The sequence below is a fragment of the Podarcis vaucheri genome (assembly GCF_965113315.1).
Source record: "Podarcis vaucheri genome assembly, chromosome: 5".
In the NCBI taxonomy this organism is placed as follows: domain Eukaryota; kingdom Metazoa; phylum Chordata; class Lepidosauria; order Squamata; family Lacertidae; genus Podarcis; species Podarcis vaucheri.
Genome location: NC_138763.1, coordinates 71424431 through 71448364, shown reverse-complemented (window position 1 = coordinate 71448364; position 23934 = coordinate 71424431). Strand labels below are relative to the sequence as shown.

Sequence of the window (23934 nt, the reverse complement as noted above, 5' to 3'; positions counted from 1 at the left end):
CTGGCTCAGCACCAGCATGTGCATCAGAGATCCTGGTTTTAAAAAGCCTATGGCTAGCCACATAGCAAACAAACTCCAAACCATGGGTTATGAAAGTGGGTTTTAAAATGAACCAAGGTTTGTTTTAAATCAGAATCTGTGGTTCAAACCTAACGCTTTAAAAGTGAAACAAAACTCTGCTGAAGTCGTCTTGCTCCTGACTACATGGAAAGAGAAGATGGAAGGGGGGAGTGCACAAGCCGGATGCTGTGTTTGGGCACTTTCAGGGTCACCAACATACGTGTGAACGCAGCCACCAGCTAGAAGTGGTAAGAATTTCAATCACATATTTAAATTAGAACTAATGAGAGTGGAAACAGTTTCTAGTTTTCAGAAGTATCAACATTAAGCAGAAACTGCACAGGTGGATACTCCATAATTATCTCTCTCAGTAATACTACTTGTTATCAGCCCAAGGGCAAACTCATTACAGACCCTTCTTTACCTACAAAGAGGTTGCAATAACCTTATCTCCTGGATATCTTGCGGTATATTTTCTGGCAGAAACAATCAAACTCAGCGGTTGAGAGCCTTCTCAAGAGTCATTATATTACTTTTGCAAATTCATATATAATCACTTTGTGGAATGAAAATGATTTTTTTAAATTAAAAAAGCAGGGGAAACTTACTTGTTAGAGCCATCCTTCATATGAACTTTTGCATAGAGAACATCCATCATGGCTGGATCATCATTCATGTACTCTACACCTGCTACTTCTACAGTTAGTGGTTTGCCTCCAGCAATTGAGCTGTTTGAAAGAGGGGGGAAACACCAAACACAGTTCATATTTAAGATTTGGCAACTGCATAATTCACTTGGTCAGCTGCACTAGGCTACACCAATTCACCAACACAGTTTCTTCCCCACTTTTTAATGGAGGTTTATGGATTACTTCAATTACATTTATATATTTTAGTGCGACTGTTATTTCAATAGTTTGATGCATATTTAATTTTTAATTTTCATTATTTTGTTTTAAGCCTTTGTATGCTGCTTGAGAATACTTTTTTGAACAGAAAATCATACAAAATAAAATGATCATCGGCAGAATTCACAACTATATCCTGTCCCCAGCAAATTCCCCAGAATACCTACCCTTTCTTCCCTAGAAGACAGAATGGATTGTTCATCACTATTGACTTTTGCCCTTCTTTCTGCTGTTTCTAGAATCATATAAACCTAACTTAGTTCAATTAATTTCAATGCATCTGCTCTGAGCACTTTAGCCGTCTACAACCCAATGGATTCAACTCACAACAATCTTACACTATAGAACATTGAATCATACAGAGCAATGCCTCCAGGCCTCCTAAGCCCCAACAGATTTATGTCTCATTGTGAAACTTATAATGAAGACATTTAGATTTTTTTGCCACATAGAGTGTCGCAGGCTGTATTAATGGTCCCATCAAATGGAATGTTGTAAGATCATATGAGGGTCAGTTCATATGAGGTCATCACAGGGATTCACTGAGATGGAGGAAAATTAAATCCTGTCATTATTAATGTAGATTGCAAGCTTTACATGCAGCAACTTCTAGATACTATACAGCACAGTGCTAGTAATATTTAACTGTTAAAGAGTACAAACAACTGTAGAATCTTTTCCATACATAATAAACTGCCAAATACTGTCAAATATTAAAGCAAAGGATGAGAATTTTATCTATTTCTGTGGATAGTATCAGAATCCATGCAGCTAGCTGCTCCCTGAATAACGCAGACAAAGGCCTTTTCTCTGACAATTTAAACAAACAATCTAGAAAAGCATGTTGCTCATTGTGCTGCCAAGTCCTCATCACACACTAATGTCAACTTGGTGCCACACACACAAGCGTCCTGTGATGCAAAACTGGGTCCAGAAGTCCTCAATTTTTAGTGGCCTCAATAAGCCAGTTGAGTTTTGTGACTGCCACCAATCCTCCTGCTATGGATAAAATCTATGCCATTGCACTTTGGAGGCACTGAGCAGTGAGAAATTTGGCTGCATTAGAGTGACTCCGAAGCTCAGCAAAGCAGGGCCAAGCCCTCTCCATCCACCCCCTTTTTCCTTAGGAGAGAGTGGTGGGAGGCTCAAGCCTGCAGTCACAAAAGGAATGTAAAGTAAGAGATGGGCAGGGGCTCATCTCTGACCTTGCTTTGGGCTTCCGGGGCACAGTAAGTCTTCTTGCCACTTCTGAGCACCTCGCTGATTTCAAGTGCCTCTGTAGCCCAAAGCAAGGTCAGAGACAAGCCCCTGGCCATAACTCACTTTGCATTTGCCACCAATGTGCTTACCTGCTAAAAATATATGCTCATCATTTGCAAGCTCATCTGTGGGTCTCACCCTGCAAGCTAGGAATCATTCTGCTAAAAAGTCCTTGCAAAAAGATTGGAAGTGAAAAAAATATCGGGGGGGGCGGGCGGCAGATTCATAGTTTCATAGCTTGCTAATTCTAAAGCTCAAAGAGTATGGTTTTGTGTAGTAGATTATGACAACTCCTGCACTGTAGAATCAAAGATCTACTGTATTAGAGCTTATTTTTTAAATACAGTTCAATACTCTCTACCTTCGACTTGTTTCGGAAATTAATCTCAGGGATATACGACCATTGGGCGGGGGGAGCTATTTGCCAAAGGCTCCGCTAGTGAAAAAGTGCCAAGGCAATCACAATTTTCATGCACTTCCAGGAGGGGAGAATCAATCTTTGTTCATGTACAAATAAAACCAGCTACTGTAAGAGAGAGAAAAATGCTAGGTTATAATAAGATTGCAAGCAGAGAGATGCTCCTAAATGGTTTATATCAAGAACAAAGTGCAATTAGGTCCTTGTATTTTTTGTGTAGGCTTTTCATTTACTCCTAATAATGGTTTGCTGGATTGCTGCAAGCTGGGACACCCTACACCCCTCTAAGTTACCCTGGCCCTAGAACCAGTACTTCTTTTTGAGTGCTGCAGCTGGATTATGGCATCCCAAGTGCTTTCAATTTACTCACTCAATGAAGTCTTCTTTACACCTCTGTAGGAGTTCTTGGGCCTTCCGGATTTCCTGTTCATTCAGGAGTACCAGCGTCCCAATAGTCAGGTGGAGCTTGGCAGGGTTCTGGAACAGGCTACTACTGACACCATAGTCCTGTAGAAACATTGAGAAATTCACTGAGTGACATCAGAAATTCATGTTTCTCTTTACTTTTGCATATCTAGGAATCTGTGTCGCTTTTAAGGTATAGAGCAGATCTCTTTTACAAGCGAGGCTTTATGTTCTAAAAAATGTGGAGCAGCCATTGGTTCTTTATTCCAATCTCACAGATTTGTAACTAGCTACCTGTAGCATCTTAAGGAGACTTATTCAACTGCTATCTCCATCTTGTAACTGAGTCTTCAAGGTAACCTCATAGCTAAACATCCAGCCCAATTTTACTTTATTTCTTTTTACTTCTCTCCCAATCCCCTATTTTGTGTAACATCTTGCCTAATTGAAGAATTCTCGAGAACTCAATAACTTCTTGTGATGTTTTGCTTGCTTCTGAGAAAGGTATTAACCAGCTCCGGATTTTTGAAGTCTGGTGATCAGAATTCAAAATGGGTGACATGCAAAATTAAAGTCATATAATAACATGGCAATAGCAACAAATAGGAATCTTTTTTTTAAAAAAAAAGCAAACTAAAAAATGCCCAGATAAACGTATTCAAATTACATAACATAATTTCCTACATTTTGCTGGCTGCTGCATTTTAAAATCAGCTAGCTCTTATCTTCATAGCCGCTTTAGAAAAGGTAATTTCCCTACAGGTAATTGTCTTGTCTCCATTCAACCACATTGTTAATTTTTACATTTCAGAAACCCAAGTGATGCTGCACAGCAGGGGGCCAGCTAATGACTCCCTTTCTTATGCAAGTCTTATTTGAAGGAGCAAAGTGGCAAATCATTTGCTACTCCCTGGCCACATATACAGTGATGCAGGCTGTAGAATCAACACACCTTAGGGGTTGCCACAGAGAGAATGCCCTTTCCCCGGGCCTCTGCCCCCTGAATTTCTGAGGGTGGCAGAACTACCAGCCCCCCCCCCCAATTTTAACACCTGAGAGGGTCTGTAGAGAAGGAGGCAGTCTTTCAGCTAAAGGTAAAGGTAAAGGTACCCCTGCCCGAACGGGCCAGTCTTGACAGACTCTGGGGTTTGTGCGCCCATCTCACATCTAGAGGCCGGGGGCCAGCGCTGTCCGGAGACACTTCCGGGTCACGTGGCCAGCGTGACAACGCTGCTCTGGCGAGCCAGAGCCGCACACGGAACGCCGTTTACCTTCCCGCTGGTAAGCGGTACCTATTTATCTACTTGCCCCCGGGGGTGCTTTCGAACTGCTAGGTTGGCAGGCGCTGGGACCGAGCAGCGGGAGCGCACCCCGCCGCGGGGATTCGAACCGCCGACCTTTCGATCGGCAAGCCCTAGGCGCTGAGGCTTTAGCCCACAGCGCCACCCGCGTCCCAAGTAGTCTTTCAGCTATTTGGGGCCTAAGTCGTTTAGGGCTTTAAACACTATCTACACAGGGAAATGAATTTTCAACAGTGAATGAACTGTGCCATCAATAAAAAAATATACCAACTGGAAGAAAGACCAAGAACATTGATTTAGGGCCCTACACCCTCCAAGAGTCAGGAATCACTATAGCATATCTATTCAGTGTAAAAATAGATCCAAGTATGAGGAACGCAGAAGTCTTGATCCCTGAATAGCAGAAGTTTGACAACGGCTTTTTCTTGTTTCTAAGCTTTTAGAAAGACTGCTCCAATTTGAGGTTTTGTCAGTCACCTTTATACACAGAAACTTTTAAATCATTCGCTGAAATCTTCCAGAAACAGAAAGTTCCACAGCAGTCTATGCCAACCTGGTGTCCCCAAGATGTTTTGGACTATAATTCCCATCAACCTCAGACAGCAAGGCGATGATGGACAGGCCTGATGGGAGTTACAGTCCAAAACATCTGAACAGAACCAGGTTGGCAAAGACTGCTTTAAACAAGCCATTGTATTGTTCCATATCTTATAACTCCAGTTATGATCCTGCAGACTCCAAGACTCACTGAACATGGGCAATAATCTGCAGACAGAGCTAGGAATCCGTTATCAATGCTGCCCGTGTTATTGGGAAAGCGTTACTACCGTCATTGCTACCTTCCAGGCCCTCACAGACAAAGGAGGCCAAATTGATAATATCCAATTCAATTCAGTTAATGTCAGTTCCACCTTTCAACGGGAATGCTCAAAGCAGCTGAGAACAAAAGCTCTCTCTCTCCCATTCTTTCCATTCTGCCAACTGGTACAAAAACAAAGCTGAAAAAGGTCCTCATTCTCTTCTGCATGAAAGCTTATTTAGGATATACTGCAAAGACAAAGTGGCTGTACTTATGAGCTTTCTCTTCAAATATGGGACAAGCCCCAGAAGCCATTTAGTCCATAATGAACACAGGGAGCCTCAGAAGCTGGGGAGGCAGCAGGGGGCAGGTTTGTTATGTTCCAACTGTTGACAGCAGTTCATTTTAATTTCTGTAATGCTCACAGATATGATGTGCACAAAATATATTAACACAATAAATAAGCAGCTTTTAGGAAAAGAGGCATATTCAATCTAATCCCCTGGGGGAGGGGAAAGGAGATTTCATGTTATAATTAAAGGTAAAGGTACCCCTGCCCGTACGGGCCAGTCTTGACAGACTCTGGGGTTTGTGCGCCCATCTCACATCTATAGGCCGGGGGCCAGCGCTGTCCGGAGACACTTCCGGGTCACGTGGCCAGCGTGACATCGCTGCTCTGGCGAGCCTGCACCAGCGCAGCACACGGAAACGCCGTTTACCTTCCCGCTATAAAGCAGTACCTATTTATCTACTTGCCCCCGGGGGTGCTTTCGAACTGCTAGGTTGGCAGGCGCTGGGACCGAACAACGGGAGCGCACCCTGCTGCGGGGATTCGAACCGCCGACCTTTCGATCGGCAAGCCCTAGGCGCTGAGGCTTTTACCCACAGCGCCACCCGCGTCCCCATGTTATAATTACCAGCAACCTCATCAGCTGAATTTCTTCTCTACAGCTTTCCAGGAATCAGTGGTATCTTACATGCTCTGACAGCTTCCTATTCTGATGCTGCACATCACTAGGAAACACCTGAACTAGCTTCGCAGGAGGAAGCCCCACTAATAGCAGAGAAGATCCATAACTCCTTCCTATAAATTATCTGCAAATATCAAACCAACTGCTTCTCATCTTTTACTACATTTTCAGAGCTCCAGTGATTGTGGTCTAAATCAGGCATAGGCAAACTCTGCCCTCCAGATGTTTTTTGGGACTACAACTCCCATCATCCCCGACCACTGATCCTGTTAGCTAGGGATGATGGGAGTTGTAGTCACAAAACATCTAGAGGGCCAAGTTTGGGGATGCCTGGTCTAAACAAAACAATCCTAAGTAGGTTTACCCAGAAGTAAGACCTACTGAGTTCAATGGATCTTACTCCTTACCTGAAGGCACAATCTTAATTCCTGGCAAGGGAACAGCAGGCTGAACAGAGGAGGAGAGCTGCCACCACATCTGAAGCTCTGCTGGCAATGGAGGAAAGGGAAGGAGTATTTCACCTAATTTATGCTGTGCCAGCTTCATGTGACAACAGCAGAGAGACCTGGAGCAAGTCCCTCCCTAGCTGCTGGACCAATTCAGGGTCCAGCAAATTCATGGCTTGTCCAACTTCACTCCACTGCCATTCCACCCCATATTGAGCCCTTAAACTGACTACCACCAACGAGAACACCACTAGCCATAGCATGTCAACAACTCACATTGTTGATGGTCAGAGACAGACAGAAGGAAAATCCTCCCCATACCCTAAATGCATCCCAGCAGTGGAGGTTGGGGGTTAGGATTGTTCTGCAAATGTGTTTTAATATTAACAATTTAACCCCATGACGCTTCTGAGTGGACTTTTCCCAATAAAAGCCTGCAGCAAAGTTGCAACAGGCTACTCTAGCTTGCTGAGCCCTTGCCGTTTTGCTTAGATGCTTGCCTGCTTTAAGACAAAGAGCCTTTAAATTATTTGTTCAAACTCCCAGTTCATAATTTACTATTTAGTAATCAATGCAATGCCACTGAATTGCATTGATTTTTCCTTTACATCTGCACCCAGCAATATCTTCAAACAACCCCTGTTGTACTTGAGCATCCTAACAGCAGCAGAAACAACAACAATAATAAAAAAGCAAGTCAGAAGCATATCTAGAACTGTTAAGTTGTGGGTAGACATAGCAGACGACACAGCGATTTCTCCAAAGCAGCTCTTTATTTGTAAGCTGGAACAGAACTGAACTGAAGGGATCAGTCAGCCTGCTTATATAGAGCTCCAGTACCTTGTTACTGTAACAACTTTCTAAAACTATCCAATCACTGAACGTCACTTTCGATCCTTCATTTGCATAACTATCTACAGTATCCCAGGGTGGCCCAGGGTGAGAACTTCAGTACATAACAAGAACATCTCTTAAGTAAAGCAAAGTTAGGGAAGAAAGTTCACTCACAAAAATCTGGATTAAACCAGACTTACAAGCTGTATACAGTGGTACCTCGGGTTAAGTGCTTATGGTAATTCATTCCGGAGGTCCGTTCTTAACCTGAAACTGTTCTTAACCTGAATCACCACTTTAGCTATTGGGGCTTCCCGCTGCCACCGTGCCGCCAGAGCCCGATTTCTGTTCTTATCCTGAAGCAAAGTTCTTAACCTGAAGCACTATTTCTGGGTTAGTGGAATGTGTAACCTGAAGCGTATGTAACCCGAGGTACCACTGTATCTAAATTCTATTTTCTTTCAGCATTTAACTTGACACAAACTAATTTGGAGCCTCCACATTATAATAATGGAAAGCTACCATTAACACTAGATTACTTCTCAGATACTTGTCAGAATTTTTTCCTAAGCTTTCTTAGATATAAGTTTCTAGCAGTAAATGCATCAGTTATATTGTGATAAAGCAACAAAGGGATATAAAGTGATTGGAATGGTTCAGAGCCACATGTGTACAATGACTTTCTATTACTATCTATGGGATTGTGCCTTGTGTGTGCATAAACCCAATGAAATCTTTGATGGCCACCAAACAGTTAAAGCAGTCCTCTTGTATACCATAAAATGCAATGTATAATGTTGGTACCATACTATCACTGTTATTATTAATGCCTCAGAGAAGACGAACATTCAATTCAGCTGGACACATTGGTGCAAACTCAGCTTGCTTCATGTAACAGAAGGACAATGTAATTAGATATTATTATCTATGCAAATAGTGGTTAGATTTCATTTAAAAAGCAATTGTCTGTAATAGGTCTGCACATATGGTAGAAGCAGAACACAATGTATCCATAAGTACAATAAAATTACTAAAGTATGAAGTACCCAGTAGTCCAGTCCATTCTGCCTCTTCTCAATGTGTGTACTTAGGGTCACAGTTTTTATATTGTTGTAGGATGAGTTGTACTTTGGGGCTCACTCTTGAAATGCTAAATTGAATTTAGAACTCCACTAGAAGCTAAAAAGATGCTCTAGCTTTCACAGCCCTTATAATTTGGCTTAGATACTTGCCTGCTCTGAAAAAGAAACCTCTTAACTATAATAATAATAATAATAATAATAATAATAATAATAATAATAATAATATTTATTCCCTGCTCATCTGGCTGGGGTTCCCCAGCCACTCTGGGCAGTTGCCAACAGAATAATAATAATAATAATAATAATAATAATAATAATAATAATAAAGTGATAAAACATCAAACATTAAAAACTTCCCTAAACAGGGCTGCCTTCAGATGTCTTCTTAAAATCAGATACAGTGGTACCTCGGGATGTGAACAGAGCGTAAGACGCGACAGCGCATCTGTGTGTCGCGTTTCGCCACTTCCGCGCATGTGTGTGATGTCATTTTGACCATCAGAGCATGTGCAAGCGGCGAAACCAGGAAGTAACGTGCTCCATTACTTCCGGGTGGCCACGGAGCACAACCCGAAAGCGCTCAACCTGAAGCGTATTTATCCCAAGGTATGACTATAGTTGTTTATTTCCTTCCCGCCCACAAGCCATTTCCAATTCAGTTTTAAATTCAATTATTTATTTTTGATGTGGGATAACTACTCATGTTAGCCAAGGAATAATTTGCCCAGAATCATGAGAAATGTCCCAGAATCAAAGTCAGCCTAAAAGTTCATCAGAACTATGGAGCTAAGTAAATGCACTGAAAAGAGACAGTGTGTGCTGATGGGTTGCATCCAACAATGGCAGAAAGCATTTTTGCTCATGCAAGTCTGGGTAGCCAATTCTTGTTGAGCCACTTAAGTCTCACATTTTCCCTCTCCAAAGCTGTTGAGGAACTCCCTGGATAGACTGGTAAGGGCAGTATATTCAAAACTGAATATACTATCCAACATCTAAGAAACTTTTTTTTTTTTAATGGAAGCACATTCCATTTAAACCTATATCATTTGTTTCCCATTCATGTTTAGGAGTCGCGCATCAGACTCTTAAAATACTGAGTTTCAGATATCCACTACTGCTGCCTTCCTAGCACTGCCCTCTGCTGGACACAAAGTAATGGCAAGCCTTTATAACCCTATAAATTGTTCCATATAGTGGGAAATACTAAAGGTTGAAGGCTTAGAAACAGATGAAGGAAATTAAAATTTGAAGGAAAGAGAAAATTGAGAATAAGGCTGCTGAGGCTTTCCCCGACAATGTTTTCTTCATACTTACATTACAGGAAAAAATAACTACAAATAAAAATGTTAGTTTCATGAACATTCTTATTTCAACATGGAAGTTACATTTAAAACAGCCAAAATAGCTCATGGTCAGGGATGGTGATAGTTGTAGTCCAACCAAATCTGGAGAACCACCAATTCCTCACTCATGATTTAAAAGAACTCGGGAGACCATAGTGTAGCACCCTGCTTGTGGTTAACGCTTAGCTGGAATGAAATATTCAACGCAGCAATAGAGAAATTAAAATAATTATTTATTTGTCAGACAAATAAATGAGAGGCACAGTGGTATATGGTTACCAAGCTCTGGCCTGGCCTCCTGCCATTATGGCCAGCACTTATATTCCCTTAATCCAGCCCCCTTTGCTCCTCCTGTGGCTGCCTCTGTCCAATCAGCCTGGTTGAAATTCCTATTGGCTGATTGCTAGAACCAATCACAAAAGATACACCCATATCCTCCTGTCCTTATATGGAACACAAAGAGCTATATATTGTTACATCTATAAATGACAAATAAGTAGTAATATATCTTACATGTGTCTCAACAAGGAATCTTAATTACCAACTCACCTCTTGCCCTCCTTGCCCTATTGCCTTCTAAAACAAATGGTTAATCTTAAATTTTTATCTTAAACATATGTCAAGGATCTTGAGTTTCACATCAACATTGAAAGATCTCCTTCATTTGAAGGTTTCTAAACAAATGTCTGACAACTAATATATCAGGACTGCTCAGGACTGCTTGGATGGCGTCTTCCTGTCTAGCAAGGGGGGCAAGACTGGTGGCTGACTTAATTTCAAAATACAACTATATGAAATCTAGCATTTCTTAAATCTTTTGCATAATTACATTTAAGCCAATATATTTAATACACAACACAGATAGCCTCTTAAAAGGAATAAGGCCTTTTGTAAAGTAGAAAAGGAACTCAGTAAAAAGGAACACAGTAAAAAACCACTTTAAAAGAAGCCTCTTCCCCTGTTTACATTCTCCCCCTTCTCCTAGCCAGTTGCTTAGTTTTCCATGTGCTCTTGGCCTTTTGTCCTGTGGCTCAAGTTTAACGGTTTTATTTTACTATTTACCCATTCCTAATTATGTTTGGTCTCTGCCCTTTTTATCTTCTGTAACATGTAGGGTCAGTGTCCTCACTCAGTCTGTAATTCCAGCTTTTACGACTTTGAGAATTGTTTTCTGCTATCAATCAAAGGGGCCCCTTTGTCTAGGAAAAACATTACCAAGGTTCTGTGAGCTGCTGGTCTTCTGCCTGGCATGAAACTTTTGAAAATCTAAGCTCTCTCTCTTTAATATACAAGTCCTGATCAAACATTAATAAAATGCAGGCTTATGCCTGATGCCTCAATAGTAACTTTATCATCATAGTAGCTTATATAATCTATGGCATGGAAGGTACCTTTGCTGATTTTGGGGTTCCCCCTTCCACTCGCAGCCCTCCATTCCACATCCTCCTCCACTGAGCAAGGCCCATAAGCCCTTGAAAGAGGTTTAGGGAGAGAGGCCAGGAAGACCACCTTTTCCATCCAACAAGCGACCAAGAACATTTTTACAATCTGTTAACAATCTATAACAGGGCCTACTTTCACTTATGGCAGTCTCACGCAATTTAGTAACTGTCAGATGCCATCTACCAGAAACTGTACTTAGTACAGTGGTACCTTGGGTTACATATGCTTCAGGTTACAGACTCCGCTAACCCGGAAGTAGTACCTCGGGTTAAGAACTTTACCTCAGGATGAGAACAGAAATTGTGTGCTGGCAGCGGGAGGCCCCATTAGCTAAAGTGGTACCTCAGGTTAAGAACAGTTTCAGGTTAAGAACGGACCTCCAGAACGAATTAAGTTCTTAACTAGAGGTACCACTGTATTTCAAACCTAGCCCCATGCGCACAGTAAGCTCATCTACTGTATATAAAGGAAACCCTGTCTCAGTAAACTCATTTTAAAGGTGATTTATCCAAAGGCAGCAAGAAGATTGGAAACATCTGATTCCTAATTTAAAGTAACTACAGTTTGTTGTTATGGCCCAAAATTACTAACTGCTGTGAGTTTAAACTATGGTTTATTAATTGCAGCAAGACACTTTCAAACCAGTTTGTGATGATGGCTCATTTCATCGAACCACAGTTTAAACTAACTAGAGTTCCCATTTCAGATACTGTAAAATGAAAGACTCTTATTAGTTTAAACCAGTAAGTGGATACCACTAAGCTCTTCCTCACAACTGCACTGACAAAAGAGGGGTGGAGTAGGTCACAAGCCCAACACTCACTTCTGACCATTCACATAATGCTAAATAAACCATGGGGCAGTGTTACATAGAATCCATGGCTTGATTAGATAAATGAGCCTTCTGCCTATTTTTATTTTTATTTTTGCCCTGGTCTGGGCTCCATTTGCTTAGATTCTGGGAACCAATATTAAATCATCTGCATTTTAGGTTTGTACTTGGATCTACAGCTATTTCCAGATTTATTATCCCCCCCCCCCGGAAATATTTTCTTGGTAATGTGTTTTTATCCATTTGAAATTTACAGCAATACATAAAAAAATGGCATTACAAAAACTTCAGGCATAAATCCTGTCTCTATCCAATGCATACTGTCAATGTATCAGGAGAGTACTAAGTACAGAACTTTTGAAAATTGTGGCCAAGATAATTTCCAGTTCTTCTATCACCATCAAACCCCAGATCTTAGCTTCCTCATATATACTTCAACAGGTGAGATTTTCTTTTAATTTTAACAAAAGAAAGGGTAACGTGTGAAGATATCAAGGCATTTTTAACACTCTTAAAGGTGAGTACTTGATAGAACACTTAAACAGGCAAGCAATTCCACCACTCCCCTTCAGTAGCAGACTTTGGGTTCTCAGATTTCAGCAGTGCCCTGTGTGACACTAAAATTTGGTGCCCCTTGCCTCTGGTTTCTACAGCATTGTTGTGGCGCTCCCTGCCTTGTCGTTCCCAGTGCCACTACATAGGTCACACTACCATAAACTGCCTCTGCTCCTCTTTACCTGTTACCCTTGCCTAAAAGCAGAAAGGGGAGGATGGAGATCTTGGCTGCAAATAACGGAGGCAGAATGTGAGACAAGGGAGATCTTGGCTGAGGAACTGAGAGTGCCTTATTTAGAAGGCACTCCCTACTGCATACCCACCCCATACTTAATTGTAGGTACCTCTTTCTGAAAATTCAACCTCCAAATAATTAAAGCTGTGACCTAATTTGATGACACCCATCAAATAACCATTTGTGATATGTATCCCCAAATCTGATTATATGGCATTTGCAGTATCTGTATGATTTTTGTAATGAAGGCCAACAACAACCTCTGTGTTTCTGCTCCATAATTTCAACAACAGTTTATTTCAGTTGATCCTGACAAGCGGCGGAGGCACATCATGAAAAGCTACAAATTATGGGTTTTTTTTGTATATTTAGTATATCTGCTAATTGGGTGATTTAGTACAAAACACTGATCATTCTCTTTCCTGAACACCACCGGCTCTTTTGAAATTATGTTGTTTAAATTGGCCTAATCTTGCAACTTACTGGTAAAGAAACTGGTGGAGTCTTGAGCTGTTGTCTGTCTAACAGGCTATTGTTCCAATCAGATTTATTGCCTTCTTTGAGCACCAGAACTTCAATATTCATTCCCCAACCTTTAAGCAGTCTTTTCACAGAAGTTTACATATGACAATTTGTTATGGCATGTCCACCTGGTGGTCATTACTCAGAAACATTTCAGAAGGCAATAATCAATTGTTGCAATATGATCAATGGAATAGTCTTTTTCAAGGGACTAAAGCTGGTCATGGCTTTGTTTGTTCTAATTTGGAAATTTAATTTGAGGATGTAATACAAGTACAGTGGTACCTCGGGTTAAGAACTTCATTCACTCTGGAGGTCTGTTCTTAACCTGAAACTGTTCTTAACCTGAGATACCAATTTAGCTAATGGGGCCTCCTGCTGCCGCCGCCGTGTGATTTCTGTTCTCATCCTGAAGCAAAGTTCTTAAACCGAGGTAGTATTTCTGGGTTAGCAGAGTCTGTAACCTGAAGCGTCTGTAACCTGAAGCATCTGTAACCTGAGGTACCACTGTACTGTACTTGATTTACTCAATAATTAAAGCCTTGATCAGATTGCGCTTTCCATCTTTCTGACTTTATTTGGGCATATATCATTACATTCACTGCTTTTGATTTATATGCTACTAGAATTATATGCTCCCTTGTTCACAACAACTTCTGTTAGTTTTTAGTTGTCTTAAACATGCTTCATCCTTCCTGCTTTAACAGTTTGAGGGCCCTAATGGAAATCAGCTTGCAACTTAACCTAAATATGTGAAACCAACACAATCGCACATTGCCTCCTTGCTCACCCCTATTTCTCCTGCCCTGTCTTCCACTGAACTTTATATTGTAAGCTCATCAGAGAAGGAACCTGCCTCATCTGTTCTGTAAAGTGTTAGGCACTCTGATTGTGCTATATAAAAATACTGACACTAACAAAGGGACAAACCCACAAGCTGCAAGTAGCAGAAGCTACTTGAGAAATAAAATCAGTAAGGGCAGGGTCCTTTTTTGCTGTGACGCTTTGATGAGAAAACTTAGTCCCCTGAGACATCAGCCAGGGCAAATTAAACTTGTACACTTGTATTCAAACTTTTATTCTTTCAGAAGGCAAGCTATATATTTTCTGTTCAAGCAGGCATCTTGATTTCAACTTATTTGTGTTAGATTTATTTTCCATGTTATCTGGGATGATATTTTTATGAATTTTGATTATAATTGCTGTTATTCTGATGTTGTTAAGGCAACCATAGCTTTCCTCTGAGAAAGAAATCTGTGGTTTGTATAAAAATAACTTATAATAAATATAAATATTCCTTGATCTTCAGTACAAGTTGTCTGCTCAGTTCAGTGTAAAAGCTTAGATGGACAATGCTTATTAATTTTCACATTTTAATACAGCCTTAATTTTCTAATGAAGCAAAAAAGAGGAAGAGTTATCTGCAGCATATACAGACGCATGAGACTACAGCAATATAAATGATGGATGTTCGGTTGCCATGGTAACTATTATAGTGAGAGGGAAAGATTCCGTACCATTGCTCAACAACCAGCAGAAATGCTAATCTCAACACCTGATATTATTCCATTTTTTAAATAACATGGCTGTTAATCAGCCTCATTTGAATAGAGACATCATTAACTGACTGCTCTATTTTGAAGCTGAAAAAAGCAGCAAGAACAAACACATACAGCTTCCATAACTAGCACCATATTCAGGTTCTAAGCATCCTAAAAGCTCACCCGCTGCTTTGCACAGCTGTATATACTTTCATATCGTGCTACAAAGCATAGGTTTGCAAATATTGCTTTCTGGCACATCCCACTGTGAGATAAAGTGACATAAGGGTGGGATAACTGACCATGAAATGAATGAGAGACATATGCGAAAGCAGTATGTTTTTTTCCTACTAACTAGCAGCTGTGTATTTTATACAACAGAGTTTAGAGAAAAGTGTGGAAAAAATAATGTACCTCACAGACTTCAGTCTCTCTTGCAGTGACTTAATTCTAGGTTTTAAAAATGTGAAGACTATGAATTTTGACAAAGGAGATTATGTTGTCAGATTTCAAGGAATCCAATTAAACCCTCATAAAATACTGGAGTCACACATTCTGATGCACTATCAAATTATTTTCTCAGAATAGAGTATCAGTAGTTTGAAGTTGTTTTTTATCTGGCTGCACACAGAATTTCACCAGAAAGGTGCCTATACCATTCAACATGAAATGAAAATAGTGTGCCATAAATATATTGTGAGACTTACTGATCTCCAGATATATAGATAAATAATACATAATAGATAATAGATAATAAAAGGACTGGTTTGTCTGTAACTTTTAGGGATTTTCTTAAAATTTAGTTACATATAGAGTATAAGTCTGTTTTTCCAGGAATACCAACATTTGAGGAACACTACACAGTTTCTGAATGTGACTCCGTGTAAACTGGACGCACTTCTGACCCCTTCTGCACAGACAGGCCACAGAACTTAGCTTAGAGGTCCTGGAAGTAGCAAGGTGCCAGTGCTGGGGAAATACTTGCTTTAGTAAGGAAAACATCTTTCACTTCTTCATCACTAAAGGATGTGGGCAGCTTCAACGGGGAAATCCTGGATTTTATCTTTATAATGTGCGAATTCCAGGGACAAAATACAAATTGTATTTCTATGATCTCTCATGGCTTATCATCATACTTATTATCCCACCATATTGCTAACATTGAGTATATCATCTCAGGTAATAGTGTTGTTACTAATGACATATTTTTAAAGTGTCTCCCGATCTAGACAAGCTCATGTAGCATTTTGCAACATATTTTTTAAACTCCAATTATTTATGAGTATTATCATGGCAACTTACATTTGAGCACTTCTCCAACACTTCCTCTTTGAACTGTAGAAACTTTTCCTGGATTGCAAGTTGGTTGAGTGCAAATGATAGAAAGTGTGTGAAGGGTTGTTTCTTGCGGAAGCTCTCCACAAGAACATCAATTCGCGTTCGAGCTGAAATAATACCATTCCGGTGTTGTCCTGTGATCACTGGAAACAAGCAAAACAGAAGACAGGATTTATGACAGCTTGCTACATGTGCTCACAAAAGTTTAGAATTAATAACAAGATTTTCCACAGTACCAAAAAGCCAGTTCCTAACAAGGTGAGAGTTATCTCAGCTGAATATACAGGTCAGTGTTACTATCAAACTAGTGTTTTCAAAGTGTGAGATGAAGCTCCCTACTTTTAATATATTAATATTTATGTATTGCTAGAATCTAACCATTAAAATGTTTGTGTCCTTTAGTTCATACAATTTTTATTTCTCCTGATACAGGTTTGTATTTATTTATGTATACCTATTGATATTGCCAGGACTTTCTCTCTTATCAAAGTAGACTATTTTTGAGTCTCTTTGTTATAATAACTGATTCTACTTCCTCTGGAAACATTTGAGGTTTTCAGTTCACATTATGGGTGCACTGCAGAGTTTTGTCACTCGTTTTAGCCAAAGAGATTTTCGTGTGTGTTACTGTTATTACTGTGCAATGATTTGTGTAAAAGCAGTCCATACACCTTATGAATAAAGTGTATTGTGTGGAAAATAAATATCTAATGTTACATGCAGAAAGTATACCGGTAATTAAGGGGAGGGAAATAAATAAATGGATAGCAAGCATTCAATCATGTCTGGTTCTTAAAAAAAAATGTCATGCTAACCATGGTACCTGACTCTGCACAATTATGCAAAGCATAAATATGAAGAGAAAAATGTAGTTCCCTCTTTTTGAATAACAGGATGCAACCAACAATGATAGCCTTAACATTAGATCCACAAGATTACTTTTTGGCGATACTATAAGTGGAATTAAAGAATTTGACCCTCTTCAGTCTGTTTAAAATGTGTTCACACTGTGCTTCTACATTCCTTATTTTCAGCCAAAATGGCAGTAGGTGGGCCAACTGCAGTGAAGATTCAGTTACTGAAAGTCTTCAAATCAACACCAAAACAGTAATACAAACAAACCTAATACAAACATGCTCAAAACCCGTTTTTGTCCATCCTGTTCTGGGTGTGCATGGAAGAGCTTGGAATGCGGAAAGAAAGCAATTGTCTGGAGGTGTAGCAAAGGAGAAGGCAAGTACAGAAAGACTATTCCCAGAAGCCTCAGGAGACAGATAAGCAGACAGATAATATATGGAGGAGGCAGCAAATGCCAGGAAGGCAGTAAGTGAAACAAGGACTAGAATAAAAGAGTAAAGAACCCATAGTTCTAAAAGGTGGCTTAATTTTTCCTATACCCAGAAAGGTGCAGGAGATAGTGAGGGGATAAGCAGCTATTTGGACACAAAAAAGAATACATGAGTGGCCTCAACCAAGACTTAAGTGGACAAAAGCAGCTGGGGGAGAGCAAAAATGAGCTGCGATAGGCAATAATTGGTGTAATATAGTGGGCATTTATTAGGGAATTTCACAGCATGGAAGGACATGCTCACTACTAGATACTTTCAGTGGCTTGGACCTAGCCTTTCCTATGTGCAGGAGGGTCTTTAATTAGGCAGGGGTTTCTGATGGCAGAAGAGAGGGAGGCAATTTTTGTCTATATCCACTTCAGCTCCCATGCTACTTCCTACACTCTTCTAGTGGATTCGTCAACACCACAGAACAGATTTTCAAGGGTTGCAGGTAGAATCAGCCAAAATCGCCTCCGTTCCTCTTCCATCAGGGCAGAATCCACTGAGCACGGACCTGCCCATGGGATCTCAGGATCCAAGCCAAGATCCCATGGGCATCTCGGGATTGTAATAATTGCCACCCTTCAGTCATAGTCACACAAATTACTTTGACATTCTGCAATGAAGACATCATATTACCTTTCCTATACTGAATTCAGTATTATAGAGGCAGCTAATTTCATTCTTCATGACAGTTTTTACATTTATTTTCCAAGTACTACCAGATTGCCTTTATCATCTCTAAGTTTCACACCATTTCAGACCCATGCATAAAAATTAAAGACATTTAAATTTTTACAAAACCCAGAACTCACCAATTTCTCCTTCAACTCCAGGCTTAGGAATAATGATAGAGGTTCGGGTTTCCGTTTCTATTTTCTTCTTTGTTTCTCCTTTTTTGCCTATTATATATCTATATAAGCATACAGTGGGAAAACAGAAAAGGGAATTGGTGATAGTTTTTTTTAAAAAAGAAATGATTAAGTAGTTCCAAACTTTAACAGCTTAAACATCCTACCCATTTTGGAATCCTAAATGCTAATACAAGCACCAGTTTCCCGGTGATCAAGGCATAGGACAGTCCCCACAATGTGAGGCTACGGCAACTAATTTATCCCAAATTTCCCAGTAGTAGTTGTCAAAAGCTAATTGTAAAATCAATAATAAAGACTGAGAACACCTGACTTTCCCCTCTGTTGTTCTAGCTGCATGATTAGCAATTCTGAATATACACGCACAGACTTACTTGTATAGTGGGCTGGGAATGTCCACAGCACATTGGTAGCCTCTTTCTGTCTCTTCCACCACAAAGGCATCACAGGGTTCATCTGCACAATCCTCAGGACCTGCAAGGTATGGAGAGATTAGAAACTATTCATCTAAAGCAGGCACCCCCAAACTCGGCCCTCCAGATGTTTTGAGACTACAATTCCCATCATCCCTGACCACTGATCATGTTAGCTAGGGATGATGGGAGTTGTAGTCCCAAAAGAACATATGGAGGGCCAAGTTTGGGGGTGCCTGATCTAAAGGGTAAATAACAAACAGACTTCTGTTTGCAAAATGTGACTTGACCACCACCCTGTAGCACCTCACAAACCAAAGGTTTTGGGATCCTCTAGATCAGGGGGCCTATGAGGGGGCTGGCAGGAGGAGGAAAGGAAGTTAAATCCAATTACATAAGCAGAAGTCCACTCACACTACAATGGCTTCCACCCATTATGCTAACTTTTAAGTCTTCCTGACATCGTCAGGAAGCAGCTGTTGCTGTCAACTGGAGGGCTTTCTTTCTTTCTTTCTTTCTTTCTTTCTTCTTTTATATTCTCATTGAAAATAATCTACAGAATAGCCCTGTGGAAATCTATTTTTCTCCGAGATGTAGGAGAAAATTTTCTCCTAGATGTTGAATTTTTGGCCTCATACAAATGCTTATTTAAGAAAACACTGAACAGCAGTGGCTACAGATGCAGGACCCAAAAGCTGAAAATTGAGGCAAAGTGATATTGACTTCTATTCTCAACAGCAGTGACTGTAATATGTTGGAAAATGGGATATTTTTAGCTCAGTAAGAAAACACTGCAACTATTTTTCAGCTAACCAGAAATATAATTTCAAAAGATGTCACAAACCTCTGTGTTATCCCACTCTCACCATCATCGGATTTGTTAAGGTGGAAAAAAAAATTCATTGTATGAAGCAGAATTTTAAAGCGCTTTAAATTTAATTTACAGTATGTTACTGATTTGATAAACACTGTGATTTGTCAAAGAAAGAACTATAGCTAAGGCTAATAACTGCGAGTAATTTGCTGAAAGGGTGTTCAAGATGCAGGCCACTGGAAAAAATGAGGCAAATATATTATAAACTGATTGTTTATAGCAAACCAAAATATACAGCCTGAAATGTGTGTCTGTACATGTGCAGTGTTGCACAGTGACATTTGCACACTCATAGTGCAATACACACATAGACATTTCAGATAGTTGTGAATCCACATGTACACTCTGCTTCCTGCTGCTTAACCAATTCCTTATCTATAAGAGGACCTTTCCTCTTACTCCATAACTGATAAACTTACTCAGGAATCTTCAGTGAAGTACCTCGTTGGAAGCTTTTTGAAAATCCAACAACACTATGTCAAATGGATCTCACCAATCTATATGCTTGTTGACACTCTCAAAGAACTCTAAAAGGTGAGATTTCTGTCTCTGTTCAGCAAGGCTTATTATTCTATATGCCAAGTTATTTTTTCTTCGACAATACTTGCCACCAGTGGCTTGTAATTTTTAGGATCCCCCTCCCCCACCAGATTCCTTTTTAAAAAATTGGTGCTACATTGGCAGCTTTCCAGATGTGGAGGCTAGTCTAAGGGATAGAAGATCTACAACTTCACAGCATAGCTGTTAACTTTTCCCTTTTCTTGTGAGGAATCCTATTCAGAATAAGGGAATTTCCCTTAAAAAAGGGAAAAGTTGATATCTATGCTTCACAGTGTTAGAAGATCTACAACTTCACATTTGAGTTCCTTGAGAACTCTCAGGTGAATGCCATCCAGACCCAGCAATTTGTCATTTTTATTTTTTCTATTAGGCCTGGAATTTAATCTCGTAACCACTACCTGCCTCAGACATTCCTTGTCCTAAGGATTATCCTCTAAAGAGAACAACATGAAACACAAAGAAAAGGGATTGGGAAGCAAGATGCAAAAAGTATGATAGCAGCTGGTTCAGTTGCCTAGGTGAATGGGAATATATCCATTCTGGATCCAAGTGTACACATTATAAGGATCAGGTGTGCACTGCATCAATTCTTCTGACCTAGCATGATATTTACCACCCTGTTCCCCTTTTCTTTTTCCTTTTCCGCTGTTTCTCTTCTCCTTATGTTTTCTGCTCATGAATTCATGCCTAAGCTTCTTATTCTGCCCACCCACCCTTCAGGGCAGGATGGCTCCTCAGAAGCCCATCTGGTGCTTCCGTTAAAGTGACTACAACAGTAGTTTCAAATGCAAGCAAACTTCGGCACAAAAACAAGTGTTGCCTCTTGACAATAGAGCTTTAACTCCCACTCCATAACAGAATGTGAAATATTTAGCAATTCAACACAACTTACTAATGTTGGCATTTTTCAGCAGTGTGCTGAATTCCACTCCAAACTGTGAGTTAAGACTGTGATATCAATGGTGACAATTGGCTTTTGGTAAAAGTCTGACTAATTGCATACACTTCCAGAAAAGCAGAGGCAAGCTCTTGCTTTCAAAGTTAAAGGAACAAATAATCACAGGCATAGAGAGCTCTGTGTTTCCTATGAATATAACAGAGTAGCAAGCGATGAAGTCCCGTTGTACGAAGACATATCATCACCATAAACTTTGTTGCACTAGCCAAAGGCCATGGCATCATTCACAAAGGGAACAAAAAAAAGCAACAATACAATTGTATTGTATTGTTCTTTTTTGTTGTTTTTTTGTAGTGTTGTGTTTAAATTGTTGGAAAAGTAATAAATATTATTTTCAAAACAACAAAAAAGCAACAATAACCATAAAACATGACATATCAATAGTCCCCCAGGCCTAGTATGGCCAGCTCCACAAATGGGGAATCTGTGGCGCTCAAAACTGTTGGATTACAACTCCAATCATTCCATGGTGGCTGGAGCTGATGGGAGTCCAACAACATCTGGAGCCCCATAGATTCCCCATCCCTAGTCTGCATTGACTTGTGCAGCAAGTCACGGGCAGCCCTGCTATCCAGCTCTGTTAACTGGAGAGACCATGATCTGAAAATATAACCATAAATATGCAAAGCCCATATATTATTCCGGAGCTACAGCCCCCATATAATTGTATTCCTGATGCTTACCCTCACATCTCTACATTACTCTAAGTATAATATTGTCCTCTAATCCATATATTTCATACATTCTCTCACCGGTATAAAACAAACAGGTTAAGAATTTTGAGACCCACTCTCTATCATCTTGAGTGTCTGTTTCTTTATTATACTGAGTCCATACAGACAGCATGGGTGTTGGCATTTTCTTGAGAATCATGGTCCATATTCAGTACTTCTGTCCAAGTCCTAATGCCAAGATCAGTTTCATATCATAGTCTCATGAAATGGAACTCTGTGGATTCTTAGCATACCTGCATAGAAATCCTCTTCCTCTTCATGCTGGTGTGGCTGTTCTCGAATATGTCTTTTCCTGTAAACACATCCTCCAATTCTTATCAGCGGTGGCCGCAGAACTTCCATTGTGTTTTCCCTTTGCTGAAAGACTAAGTGGAATTCAACAGGACTTACTTCTGAGTAGATGTTGTTAGAACTGTACACTAGTTGTTGTTTTGTTGTTGTTTAGTCGTTTAGTCGTGTCCGACTCTTCGTGACCCCATGGACCAGAGCACACCTGGCACTCCTGTCCTCTACTGCCTCCCGCATGTACACTAGTACAACAGCACAATTCTATACATGTTTACTTGAGAGTAAATCCAACTGTGTCCAATGGGACTTACTCCCGTGTTAACATGGTTTGGACTGCAGCCTTCACTATGATATCTAAACAGAACCTCCCATTAAACAAGGCAAGGCAAACTTGCAAATATTATGTGCTGAAAAGGAAAAAACAGGGCCATACTCTACTTTTAAGATTCCACAAACATTTGATTGGCAACTGTGCTGGAAACAGAATGTTGGAATAGAATGTTGGAATAGTAAATAGTAAATTTATGGAGAGAAAGAAGTCTTACACTATATATATGAGCTGGTTCTTCACACAGGGAAAAGGGCAAGTTACACAAAGGCTTATGCAAATATGTTCTCTGTCCCATCCATTTTGACAGGGGAAAAACCTCCAGATGTTGTTAGACTACAACTCCCATTATGCCTGACCACTGGCCATGCTGGCTGCGGTTGATGGGATTTAGAACTCCAACAACATTTGGAGGACCACAGGTTCCACATTCCTTTTTCGTTAGAGTACTGTACATCCATTCTGGGTGCTCCATTTACTTGTGGATGTGGATTTCAGGTATGTTCATACAAAGATCGGGCACTTATACATAACCCTGCACAGATCTTTGGTGGTCCTTTTCATGGCTGAGATGCAAAAACTTGCACTGCTCTCAGGACGTCCTGTCTACACAGAGGGAAAGGAGCACTGTTCTAAACGATTCTAAATGAATCAACTGGACAGTGTTTCCTGATCTTGCATTCCTCACTTCTGTGCCAAGTGACGGTGCAATTTGCCACCATTCTGTCATACTATGTGCAAATGTCTTGGGGAGATTTGTTTAAAATATTTTAAGGCACCCACCACCACGTGATATAGGTGCAAGGAACATTGATATAAATCAAATACAATTATAAACCCATATATACATAAATTCAGAAGGGCAGAAGTACCAAGAATAAAAATCTGGCCAGATGATCCATCCCCCTTATTTAGTGAGGCGTTGTAGTACACACACTCTCTCTCTCTCTATATATATATTAGCAGGTCGGAAAACGTTATCACTTTTGCTAGGCAGTGTTGCCTTTTTTTTTTCCTTGCAGAGCTCTTGCTGTGACGTGACAGACCCAAATGCAACTGGTCGAGCTTTTCCCCCATCAAGGAATCCTGACAAAGCGGGAGGCTTTACCGGTTGAGTTTCAGCCTCTTGGGCATAAGTGGCAGATGCTGAAATGGGTTAAGGTCTCGAATACTAGTTTTTTTGTGTGTGTTTGTTTGTTTTAACCTGCATCTCAATGCTAAACACCAAACTTTTTTTTTAAAAAAAGTTGGCACCAAATAATATCTCCGTATTTCCCTCCCC

At 40.2% G+C, this 23934-nt stretch overlaps 1 protein-coding gene across 2 annotated transcripts in view; it reads right to left on the bottom strand.

Moving 5' to 3' along the window:
• The window catches only part of ASCC1 (activating signal cointegrator 1 complex subunit 1), a 49807-nt gene that overhangs the window by 25418 nt on the left and 455 nt on the right, over positions 1–23934 (bottom strand). Inside the window, exons 1-7 of one of the 2 annotated variants that reach the window (XM_082222209.1) lie at positions 23525–23912; positions 22270–22401; positions 18871–18970; positions 18440–18537; positions 16258–16436; positions 3017–3153; positions 669–788 (exon numbers count right to left, since the gene is read on the bottom strand). In XM_082222209.1, the coding sequence (XP_082078335.1) occupies positions 669–788; positions 3017–3153; positions 16258–16436; positions 18440–18537; positions 18871–18970; positions 22270–22378 (743 nt within the window). In that variant the 5' untranslated portion in view covers positions 22379–22401; positions 23525–23912. Of the gene's footprint in view, positions 1–668; positions 789–3016; positions 3154–16257; positions 16437–18439; positions 18538–18870; positions 18971–22269; positions 22402–23524; positions 23913–23934 lie in introns of those variants that run through there. The other variant, XM_082222208.1, reaches the window with a different exon arrangement.